The sequence below is a fragment of the Hemiscyllium ocellatum genome, chromosome 38 (genome assembly GCF_020745735.1).
Source record: "Hemiscyllium ocellatum isolate sHemOce1 chromosome 38, sHemOce1.pat.X.cur, whole genome shotgun sequence".
Taxonomy (NCBI): domain Eukaryota; kingdom Metazoa; phylum Chordata; class Chondrichthyes; order Orectolobiformes; family Hemiscylliidae; genus Hemiscyllium; species Hemiscyllium ocellatum.
Window position 1 is genome coordinate 32,849,494 of NC_083438.1, and position 12,250 is coordinate 32,861,743.

At 55.0% G+C, this 12,250-nt stretch overlaps 1 protein-coding gene across 2 annotated transcripts in view; it reads left to right on the top strand.

Annotated features, from left to right (window-relative positions):
- Positions 1 to 12,250, top strand: part of smg9 (SMG9 nonsense mediated mRNA decay factor) — a 42,893-nt gene that overhangs the window by 12,193 nt on the left and 18,450 nt on the right. For both annotated transcript variants that reach the window (XM_060852640.1, XM_060852641.1), the window contains exons 4-6: positions 3,345 to 3,576; positions 4,517 to 4,614; positions 9,243 to 9,355. In XM_060852640.1, the coding sequence (XP_060708623.1) occupies positions 3,345 to 3,576; positions 4,517 to 4,614; positions 9,243 to 9,355 (443 nt within the window). The remainder of the gene's footprint in view (positions 1 to 3,344; positions 3,577 to 4,516; positions 4,615 to 9,242; positions 9,356 to 12,250) is intronic.

Genomic DNA, 12,250 nt, shown 5'->3' on the forward strand with positions numbered 1-12,250 from the left:
ATCTTGTAGTCGGTACGCTGCTACTGAGCATTGGTGGGGGGGAGGGAGGGGATGGTACACACTGCTGTTACTGAGTGTCGGTGGGGGGGAGGGAGGGGATGGTACACACTGCTGTTACTGAGTGTCGGTGGGGGGAGGGAGGGGATGGTACACACTGCTGTTACTGAGGGGGGGGTGGGGGGAGGGAGGGGATGGTACACACTGCTGTTACTGAGGGGGGGTGGGGAGGAGGGAGGGGATGGTACACACTGCTGTTACTGAGGGGGGGTGGGAGTGTGAGGGGATGGTACACACTGCTGTTACTGAGGGGGGGTGGGAGTGTGAGGGGATGGTACACACTGCTGTTACTGAGTGTTGGTGGGGGGAGGGAGGGGATGGTACACACTGCTGTTACTGAGCGTTGGTGGGGGGAGGGAGGGGATGGTACACACTGCTGTTACTGAGCGTCGGTGGGGGGAGGGAGGGGATGGTACACACTGCTGTTACTGAGGGTCGGTGGGGGGAGGAAGGGGATGTGTGTGGGTGTGGGTCCAATCCATCGGGGGCTGCTTTGTCCGTGGATGGTGTCGAGCTTCTCGAGTGTTGTTGGAGTTGTCCCCCATCCAGGGGCAAGTGGGGAGTATTCCCTCACCTTGTGCAAGAGCTGGCTATTATTGAACTGGAGAAAGACTGCAGAAAGCTACACAATAGAGAGATTTGGGAGTGTCATCCGTGAATCAGAAACAAGCTGGGATTCAAATTCAGGAAGGGCAGATGGAATGTTGGCCTTTATTTCAAAGGGGATGTGGTACCAAAGTGACCAAGTCTTTTTGAAAGGATGCAAGGCGCAGGTGGGAGAACAGCCGGAATCCTGTGAACGGTACTGCTCTCCTTCGCTAAGGAATGATCTGCTGGTGTTGGAGGCAGTCCAGAAAAGATTCACACCATAATAGTCACAGACTCGGAGAGATGTACAGCACGGAAACAGACCCTTCGGTCCAACCCGTCCATGCTGACCCAGATATCCCGACTCAATCAAGTCCCACCTGCCAGCACCCGGGCCATATCCCTCTAAACCCTTCCTATTCATATACCCATCCAAATGCCTCTTAAATGCTGTAATTGTACCAGCCTCCACCACATCCTCTGGCAGCTCATTCCATACACGTATCACCCTCTGTGTGAAAAAGTTGCCCCATAGGTGTCTTCTATATCTTTCCCCTCTCACCCTAAATCTATGCCCTCTAGCTCTGGATTCCCCCACCCCTGGGAAAAGACTTTGTCTATTTATCCTATCCATACCCCTCATGATTTTATAAACCTCTATAAGGTCACTCCTCAGTCTCCAACACTCCAGGGAAAACAGACCCAGCCTATTCAACCTCTCCCTATAGCTCAGATCCTCCAACCCTGGCAACGTCCTTGTAAAGCTTTCCTGAACTCTTTCAAGTTTTACAACATCTTTCCGATAGGAAGGAGACCAGAATTGCAAGCAATATTCCAACAGTGGCCCAACCAATGTCCTGTACAGCCGCAACATGACCTCCCAACTCCTGTACTCAATACTCTGACCGATAAAGGAAAGCATACCAAGCACCTTCTTCACTATCCTATCTACCTGTAACTCCACTTTCAAGGAGCTATGAACCTGCACTCCAAGATCTCTTTGTTCAGCAACACTCCCTAGGACCTTACCATTAAGTGTATAAGTCCTGCTCTGAGCTGCCTTTCCAAAATACAGCACCTCGCATTTATCTGAATTGAACTCCATCTGCCACTTCTCAGCCCATTGGCCCATCTGATCCAGATCCTGTTGTAATCTGAAGTAACCCTCTTTGCTGATCCACTACACCTCCAACTTTGGTGTCATCTGCAAACTTACTAACCACACTTCCGATGTTCATATCCAAATAATCCAATATAAATGATGAAAAGTAGTGGACCCATCACCGATCCTTGTGGCACTCCACTGGTCACAGGCCTCCAGTCTGAAAAACAACCCTCCACCACCACCCTCTGTCTTCTACCTTTGATCCAGTTCTGTATCCAAATGGCTAGTTCTCCCTGTATTCCATGAGATCTAACCTTGCTAATCAGTCTCCCATGGAGAACCTTGTCGAACGCCTTACTGAAGTCTATATAGATCACATCTACTGCTCTGCCCTCATCAATCTTCTTTGTTACTTCTTCAAAAAACTCAATCAAGTTTGTGAGACATGATTTCCCACGCACAAAGCCATGTTGACTATCCCGAATCAGTCCTTATCTTTCCAAATAAATGTACATCCTGTCCCTCAGGATTCCCTCCAAAACTGCCCACCACCGAGGTCAGGCTCACCGGTCTATAGTTCCCTGGCTTGTCTTTACTGCCCTTCTTAAACAGTGGCACCACATTTGCCAACCTCCAGTCTTCCGGCACCTCACCTGTGACTATCGATGATACAAATATCTCAGCAAGAGGCCCAACAATCACTTCCTTAACTTACCACAGAGTTCTAGCGTACACCTGATCAGGTCCTGGGGATTTATCCACTTTTATGCATTTGAAGACGTTCAGCACTTCCTCCTCTGTAATATAGACATTTTTCAAAATGTTGTTATTGTTTTCTGCACATTCTATATCTTCCATATCCCTCTCCACAATAGACACTGATGCAAAATACTCGTTTAGTATCTCCCTCATCTCCTACGGCTCCACACCTAGACCCTCTCAAGTTACCCTTTTATTCTTAAAAGTATGGAGGGACTGTCTTGCGAGGGGAGGTTGAATGGTTTGGGCCTGTCCTCACTGGAAAAATAGAAGAACTATAACATACAAGATACCTCCGGGACTGGACAGCAGTGGGGGTGGGGAGGATGTGGGTTGGTTCCCCTTGTGAGAGAGTCTGGGGGAGTAATCTCAGAACATAAAGGGATCGCCTGTTTAAGGCAGAGACGAGGGGGAACTTCTTCTCCTGAGCGCGGAGAATGTATGGAATTCCTGACCACTGTCGAGTCTGGGTCGTTGAGTGTATTCAAGGCTGAGACAGATTTTAATGAGTGAGGGAAATTAAGGGTTGTGTGGGGGTGAGCAGGAAGGTGGAGTCAAGGATCCTAGATCAGCCGTGATCTCGTTGAAAGGTTGGAGCAGACTCGATGGGCCGAATGGCCAACCACTGCTCCCTTGTAGACAGGCATTTGGGAGTCAGGAGGTGAGTTGCCTGCTTTGGGATTTGAATTATAGACTCTCTGACTGTCGAAGTGAGAGAGAGACTGACAGTGGGAGAATCCTATCGGTGGGGGCAACTCGACATGGTCGGGGGCTGTGGAGAAAGGAGTGTTTCCTTTGATGTTTTGTCCTGATGCTGTGTCTTCTTCCCCGCCAGGGCAGTAAGGCAGTGCCCACCCCTCCTCTGCCCGCTGCCAATGCCAGCGAGAAGCCCATCGTGCTGATGAAGGCGAGGGAAGATGGCAAACCCACCGCGACGGGAGACGGTACCTCGCAGGTTCCCGCTTCTTCAGGGAAGGCCGAGAGGGAGTACCAGCGACCGACCCAACCCGTCTACCAGATCCAGAACCGGGGCATGGCCCAGTCTGCACCAAGCACCAACGTTGACCGTGAGTCTACCCTGCACACCGTTCGGCCCCTCTCCTCCATGCTGCTGTCCGTGCTCCACACCTCTGTCTCTTCCCCCCACAATGCCCTCCTGCTGTTTCCCACCCCCCCCTCGCTTTATCCTCCCACATCGAGACGGTTCACCCCCATCGGTGGGTACTGAGGTCAACGTGTGGGGGGCCGAGGCCGGGCCAGGCGCGGGGAGCTTGGAGAGGCCACATCTGGACCATCCCCGGGGGAGAGGGGGAGGGAGACGGTCCATTTCCCCCCCCCCCCCCATGGAGAGAGAGATGGTCCCCTCGCTGGGGGCGAGGGGGAGAGAGATGGTTTGTTCCTCCCTGGGAGAGAGGGGGGAGGGGAGGGAGATGGTCTGTTCCCACCCCACTCCACCCCGGGGAGAGAGGGGGAGGGGACAGTCTGTTCCCCCGACACGGGGAGAGAGAGGGAGAGAGAGAGACGGTCCCCTCCCTGGGGGAGAGGGGGAGGGAGATGGTTCATTCCCATCCCCTTGGGGAGAGAGGGGGAGGGAGATAGTTCATTCCTACCCCCCCGGGAGAGAGGGGGAGGGAGATGGTCCATTCCCACCCCCCCCCCCCCTGGAGAGAGAGGGGGAAGGAGACAGTGTGTATCTCACCCCCATCCCCCCCCCATCCCTGGGGGAGAGGGAGGGAGAGGTCCGTTCCCACCCCCAGGGAGAGAAGAGGAGGGGAGGGAGACAGTCCGTCCCCAGCCCCCTGGGAGAGAGGGGGAGGGAGGTGGTCCGTTCCCATCCCCTCAGGGAGTGGCTGGGGATTTGTTTTGAGTCGATGTGGCGTGTTTCTCCCCCCTCCCCCGGGGTTTGTTGAGGGTGACACTGAGAGTCTGGGTCCTGCGAGCGGCTGCCGGGTTAAAGGCCCCAGTCCCTGTTCCCCCAGTAACACTCTGACCCCTCTCCTTCCCCAGCCGTGATTGGCCAGGCCAAGCTGCACCCTCCCGAGAGGATGAAACACTCCATCAAACTGGTCGATGACCAGCTGAACTGGTGTGACAGCGCCATGGAGGTAGGTGCGCCGAACCTCACCCGCTACAACAACAACCAGGTGTGTTTGCAGAGCAGCGCTCCCCCGCAGCAAATGCCCCCCTGCTGCTCCACGTAACCGGGTGGGGGGGAGTGGGACAGCGCGGCTTTCACCAGCTCAGGTGTGATCTGAAACCCAGGCCCAGAGCTTGGGTTATCCAGCATCTCTTCAAAGAGAGGGAGAGCGGGAGAGAGAGAGCGAGAGAGATGGAGAAGTTCAGGGAAGATTTCCAGAGCTCAGAACCCTGGGACAATGACGGTGCAGCACTGGGAATTGGGGAATGCTTGGGATTCCAGGATTGGAGGGTGTGACATATAGGGAGGGGGTGTAGGGGCTGGAGGGGGTTACAGAGATAAGGAGGGGGTGTAGGGGCTGGAGGGGGTTACAGAGATAGGGAGGGGGTGTAGGGGCTGGATGGGGTTACAGAGATAGGGAGGGGGTGTAGGGGCTGGAGGGGGGTTACAGAGATAGGGAGGGGGTGTAGGGGCTGGAGGGGGGTTACAGAGATGGGGAGGGGGTGTAGGGGCTGGAGGGGGTTACAGAGATAGGGAGAGGGTGTAGGGGCTGGATGGGGTTACAGAGATAGGGAGGGGGTGTAGGGGCTGGAGGGGGTTACAGAGATAGGGAGAGGGTGTAGGGGCTGGATGGGGTTACAGAGATAGGGAGGGGGTGTAGGGGCTGGAGGGGATTACAGAGATAGGGAGGGGGTGTAGGGGCTGGAGGGGGGTTACAGAGATGGGGAGGGGGTGTAGGGGCTGGAGGAGGATACCAAGATAGGGAGGTGGTTTAGTGGTTGGAGGGGTTTACAGAGATAGGGAGAGAGTTTCGGGGCTGGAGGGGGTTACAGAGATAGGGGGGCTAGGGGCTGGAGGGGGTTACAGAGATAGGGAGGGGGTCTAGGGGCTGGAGGGGGTTACAGAGATAGGGAGGGGGTGTAGGGGCTGGAGGGGGTTACAGAGATAGGGAGGGGGTGTAGGGGCTGGAGGGGGTTACAGAGATAGGGAGGGGGTGTAGGGGCTGGAGGGGGTTACAGAGATAGGGAGGGGGTGTAGGGGCTGGAGGGGGTTACAGAGATAGGGAGGGGGTGTAGGGGCTGGAGGGGGTTACAGAGATAGGGAGGGGGTGTAGGGGCTGGAGGGGGTTACAGAGATAGGGAGGGGGTGTAGGGGCTGGAGGGGGTTACAGAGATAGGGAGGGGTGTAGGGGCTGGTGGGGGTTACATAGGGAGGGAGTGTAGGGGCTGGTGGGGGTTACATAGGGAGGGAGTGTAGGGGCTGGAGGGGGTTACAGAGATAGGGAGGGGGTGTAGGGGCTGGAGGGGGGTTACAGAGATAGGGAGGGGGTGTAGGGGCTGGAGGGGGTTACAGAGATAGGGAGGGGTGTAGGGGCTGGTGGGGGTTACATAGGGAGGGAGTGTAGGGGCTGGTGGGGGTTACATAGGGAGGGAGTGTAGGGGCTGGAGGGGGTTACAGAGATAGGGAGGGGTGTAGGGGCTGGAGGGGGTTACAGGGATAGGGGGTGTAGGGGCTGGAGGGGGTTACAGGGATAGGGGGTGTAGGGGCTGGAGGGGGTTACAGGGATAGGGAGATGTGTAGGGGCTGGAGGAGGTTACAGAGATAGGGAGGGGGTGTAGGGGCTGGAGGGGGGTTACAGAGATAGGGAGGGGGTGTAGGGGCTGGAGGAGGTGATGGGGTTAGGGAGGGGTGAGTGGGCGGGTGGAACACCGTGTTGCAGCGTGGCCCCTCGCCCCTGACTCTCGGTTGCTGTGGTATTGTCTCTGACCCCTTTTGCACTTCATTGTTGATCTGTGTCTGGGGAATTTGAAGCTTTCATTCAGCCCCGATCAGCTTGAGTCAGCACCACCTCCATCTCGGGATAGGCTTCCTACGGAAGTTCATGTGTGAAAATCAGGGTTTGAACTTCGTCCAGTGTCCAACGGGGAAGGGCCAAGACAAGCAAGTGAAAGGTTCGTTCCACTGAGTCACTGAGCGAGAGGGATTATCAGGGAACTGATAAAGGGACAACAGTTTCATTAAAGAGCCTTATCGGAGCACGCACTACCTCACCACAGGCAGCGTTGCTCGTAAATACAGGCCCAGCCAGCGACATTCACATCCTGTGACTGAATAAAGAAAACAAAAAAAAGGTTGTGCTTTTGAACAAATCATGAACGGCAGAGATTCCTCCTGGCCCAAAGGAAAACTTCAGGAGTCACAGAGATGTACAGCACAGAAATAGGCCCTGCATACCAACCAGTCCTCCGAAATTAATCTAGTCCCACCAGCCAGCACCCGGCCCACATCCCTCCAAACCCTTCCTATTCATATACCCATCCAGATGCCTTTTAAATGTTGCAATTGTACCAGCCTCCACCACTTCCTCTGGCAACTCATTCCATACACGCAGCACCCCCTGTGTGAAAAAGTTGCCCCTTAGGTCTCTTTTATATCTTTCCCCTCTCACCCTAAACCTATGCCCCTCTAGTTCTGGACTCTTCCCCCCCCCCCCCCCAAGATTTTGTCTCTTTATCCTATCCATGTCCCTCATGATTTTATAAACCTCTATAAGGTCACCCCTCAGCCTCCAACGCTCCAGGGAAAACAGCCCCAGCCTGTTCAGTCTCTCAAATTCTCCGACCCTGGCAACATCCTTGTAAATCTTTTCTGTACCATAAATTGGGCGGCACAGTGGTTAGCACTGCTGCCTCACAGCGCCAGAGACCCAGGTTCAATTCCTGACTCAGGCGACTGACTGTGTGGAGTTTGCACATTCTCCCCGTGTCTGCGTGGGTTACCTCTGGGTGCTCCGGTTTCCTCCCACAGTCCAAAGATGTGCAGGTTAGGGTGGATTGGCCATGCTAAATTGTCCCATAGTGCCCAGGGATGTGTAGGTTAGGGTGGGTTGGCCATGGGAAATTGCCCATAATGTTAGGTAAAGGGGAACGTAGGGGAATGGGTGGGTTGCGCTTTGGAGGGTCGGTGTGGACTTGTTGGGCTGAAGGGCCGTTTCCACACTGTAAGTAATCTAATCTAATCTTAAAACATTCTTCCGATAGGAGGGAGACCGGAATTGCACACAATAGTACAACAGTGGGCTAACCAATGTCTTTTACAGCCGTCACATGACCTCCTAACTCCTATATTCAATCCACTGACAAATAAAAGCAAATGTACCAAACACCACCTTCATTTCCGTGTCTACCTGTGACTCCACTTTCAAGGAATTACACACCTGCGCCACTAGGTCTCTCTGTTTGACAACACTCCTCCGAGCCCTAACGTTAACAGTGTAAGTCCTGCCTGGTCAGTGTCTCGATTAGAGTGGTTCTGGAAAAACCCAGCAGGTCAGGCAGCATCTGAGGAGCAGGAAAGTTAATGTTTCAGGCAAAAGCGCTTCACCTGGAATGAAGGGCTCTGGGGTGGAGAGATAAATGGGAGGTGGGTGGGCCTGGGGTGAAGGCAGTCTAGAATACAATCGGTGGATTTGGGGTGGTCAGTGCTGAGGGAGGGCCGCACTGTCGGAGGGTCAGTGCTAAGGGAGGGCCGCGCTGTTGGAGGGTCAGTGCTGAGGGAGTGCCGCACTGTCGGAGGGTCAGTGCTAAGGTGGCGCCGCACTGTCGGAGGGTCAGTGCTGAGGGAGTGGGCACTGTCAGGGGGTCAGTGCTGAGGGAGCGCCGCACTGTCGGAGGGACCGTGCTGAGGGAGTGGGCACTGTCGGAGGGTCAGTGCTGAGGGAGTGGGCACTGTCAGGGGGTCAGTGCTGAGGTAGCGCCGCGCTGTCGGAGGATCAGTGCTGAGGGAGCACCGCGCTGTCGGAGGGTCAGTGCTGTGGGAATGGGCACTGTCGGGGGAGGTCAGTGCTGAGGGAGTGGGCACTGTCGGGGGAGGTCAGTGCTGAGGGAGTGGGCACTGTCCGGGGGTCAGTGCTGTGGTAGTGGGCACTGTCGGAGGGTCAGTGCTGAGGGAGTGCCGCACTGTCGGAGGGTCAGTGCTGAGGGAGCGCCGTACTGTCGGAGGTTGACTCCTTGTGTTCTGATGGTGCGGCGCTCCCTCAGCGCTGTGGACTCCTGAAGCATAGGGAGTGAATGGCCTGGTAGTAGTATGGCTAAAAGTATTAATTCAGAAATCTGGGTAATATTCGAGGGTCCTCAGTTCAAACCAACCACGGTCGACAGTAGAATGTGAATTCACTTTCAAATAACCCTGGGTCATTAGGGTTGGGTGGTAAATGCTGGTATTTCGACTCCCGCTGAATGAATTTCCCAATGAACAAGGTCCTCATCAACGTCCGAGTCAAGCCTGGCCTTGGGGGTGATGGTCGGAAACTCTTCTGCGCAGCCACAGGCGTGCGCTTTCACACGCACACGCGCACCTGCACGCAGGCATGTGTAAGCACATGGACACGCACTCGCAGAGACACGGGGCATTGGAAGGTGCGATGCTTGTGAGGGTGTGAGACCGCGCGTGAGAATTCCTGAGGCTGAGATTGACCAATACTGACTGTGTGCATGAGGGCGGGGTGGGGATGGGGGGGGTACTGACTGCTGACAGAGCTCGCTGATGTTGCTGAGTAACCTTCACCCCCTGACTCCTCTCCTTCCCCTTTTTCAGTTCTTGCTGGACCAGACGGACGTGTTGGTGATCGGAATCATCGGGCTGCAAGGAACAGGCAAATCCACCATCATGTCGCTGCTCTCTGCCAACAACCCGGAGGAAGACCAGAGGTCAGGGTGGGCCGGGTTCTGAGGGCGCAGGTCAGAGGTCAGCACCAGGCTGAGCGGTTCCGTATCGGTGGCTGCATTTTGCGTCACTGAAGTGGCAGTTCGGCCCGTCGACCCTGCCCTTGCTCTCCATCTGAGCATCATTACTGAGTGCGAGTCGCCGGCCTTTACTTCCTTACACACTATTTCTATCCAAATCGACAACCAATATCTCAACTGAACCAGCCCCCATTATAGTTCCAGACAGGCCACTCCATACCGCAAAGCCTGCTGGGTAAACATGTATCTCCTCATGTCACCTTCGCTGTCTCTGCATGTCTCTTTAATTCAATGCTCCTCTTCCCCTACTTCTTTTCTGAACAGGGACAATATGTCCATCTACAGTCAGCCACGGACTCTCACTCCCACTCCCTTCCTCTCTTGGCATGCGGTAACCCCACCTCCACCCCCCCCCGGACATTTCATAATGAGGGAGCGCCGCGCCATCGGAGGGTCCGCGCTGAGGAAGCGCCGCACTGTTGGAGGGTCAGTGCTGACGGAGTGCCGCACTGTTGGAGGGTCAGTGCTGAGTGAGTGCCGCACTGTCGGGGGGTCAGTGCTGAGGGAGTGTTGCACTGTCGGGGGGTCAGTGCTGAGGGAGTGTTGCACTGTCGGAGGGTCAGTGCTGAGGGAGTGTTGCACTGTCGGGGGGTCAGTGCTGAGGGAGTGTTGCACTGTCGGAGGGTCAGTGCTGAGGGAGTGTTGCACTGTCGGAGGGTCAGTGCTGAGGGAGTGTTGCACTGTCGGAGGGTCAGTGCTGAGGGAGTGTTGCACTGTCGGAGGGTCAGTGCTGAGGGAGTGTTGCACTGTCGGAGGGTCAGTGCTGAGGGAGTGTTGCACTGTCGGAGGGTCAGTGCTGAGGGAGTGTTGCACTGTCGGAGGGTCAGTGCTGAGGGAGTGTTGCACTGTCGGAGGGTCAGTGCTGAGGGAGTGTTGCACTGTCGGAGGGTCAGTGCTGAGGGAGTGGGCATTGTCGGAAGGTCAGTGCTGAGGGAGCGCCGAGCTGTCGGAGGGTCAGCGCTGAGGGAGTGCCGCACTGTCGGAGGGTCAGCGCTGAGGGAGTGGGAATTGTCGGAGGGTCAGCGCTGAGCTCCGTAGTAGTGTCATATATTTCCTCCTTATGTCATTGTTGGAATGCACTTCAGTTTGTGGAGGAAATGTGAAATGTAATAAAAACAAAGTGTGTTCCAGACTCATTTCCTTGCTGTTCTGTCGGCGACGCGGCGGGGAGTGAGTGGTAATCCTGTGGTAGCCAGCTCCCTCCTGGTGTGAGGAGAGGGGGTGGGGGGCGGGGGATGGTGTTGGCTTTGCGGACTGGAGTGAGCACCGAGCCCAGCTGGAGTTGGCAGGAGCCCTGTGCTCTGCAGTAAACACTGCCCCGATTGTTCCTCCCCATCTGGTTATTCACACTGGCTGCAGGCCGTCTCTGCTCTTGGCCCTGAGTTGGTGTGTTGTGACTGCTCCGGTATCTTCGCCCATCTGTGTGTGTTTTCCCTTCTCTCTCGGGGAGTGTGTGTGTGTGTGTGTGTGTGTGTGTTTGTGCACAGTCACCTGTCTGAGTGCTCTCGGAGAGTGTGTTTGTGCGTGCGTGATCACGTCTGGGGTAGGTGCATGGTTTTGTTTTTCTGACTGTGTGCGTGTCCGGGGCACATGTCTGTTTGTGGCTCATTGTGCCCGCCTGTTTGCAACGTGTCTCTGATTTCTTATGCGTGTGCAGACGTTTCTTGTCTGACTCCTGGTGTTCTATAGCAATTTGGACCTGAAATGTTAACTCTCCTTTTCCCCCCACAGTTCCTGCCAGACCTGCTGAGTTTTTTATCCCCCCCAGCAATGTCTGTATTTGTTTCTGGTTTCCAGCGTCCGCAATCTTTCAGTTTCTTTTAACGCATTAACGATCTGACGCAGAGATTGAGAGTGTCAAAAATCGGTTTGCGGCTGACTCAAAGATAGGTGCAGGGATAGGAGGTGTTGAGGCAGGCTGAGGAAGGGCAGGCCTGGAGACGTGGCAGATGGAATACAACATGGGAACGTCTGAGGTCACGCACTTCCGTAGGAAGAATACCAGCCGAGACTGGTTTCTAAATGGAGATCGGCTTTGGAAATCTGAAACTTGATGGGATTTGGGACTCCCTAGTTCAGGATTCTCTTCAGGTTAAGAGGTTGGTTTGGCAGGTTCGGAAGGCAATGTTAGCTTTCATTTCCAGAGGGCTGAAGTACAATGGTAGAGATGTCCTGTATAAGGCTCTGGTCAAACCTCACTTGGAGTATTGCGAGCAGTTTTGGGCCCCCTTTCTAAGGCAGGATGTGCTGACTTTGGAGGGGGATTCAGAGGGAGGGTTGATGTCCAGAGATGAAGGGTTTGTTGCACAGAGTCATAGAGATGTCCAGCACAGAAACAGACGCTTCGGTCCAACCCGTCCATGCCGACCAGATATCCCAACCCAATCTAGTCCCACCTGCCAGTACCTGGCCGATATCCCTCCAAACCCTTCCTATTCATATACCCATCCAGATGCCTCTTAAATGTTGCAATTGTACCAGCCTCCACCACTTCCTCTGGCAGCTCATTCCATACACGTACCACCCTCTGCGTGAAAAAGTTGCCTCATAGAAGTCTTCTATATCTTCCCCCTCTCACCCTAAACCTATGCCTCTATAGTTCTGGACTCCCCCACCCCAGGGAAAATACTTTGTCTATTTATCCTATCCAAGCCCCTCATAATGTTGTAAACCTCTACAAGGTCACCCCTCAGCCTCTGACGCTCCAGGGAAAACAGCCCCAGCCTGTTCAACCTCTCCCTATAGCTCAGATCCTCAAACCCTGGGCAACATCCTTGTAAAGCTTTTCTGAACCCTTTC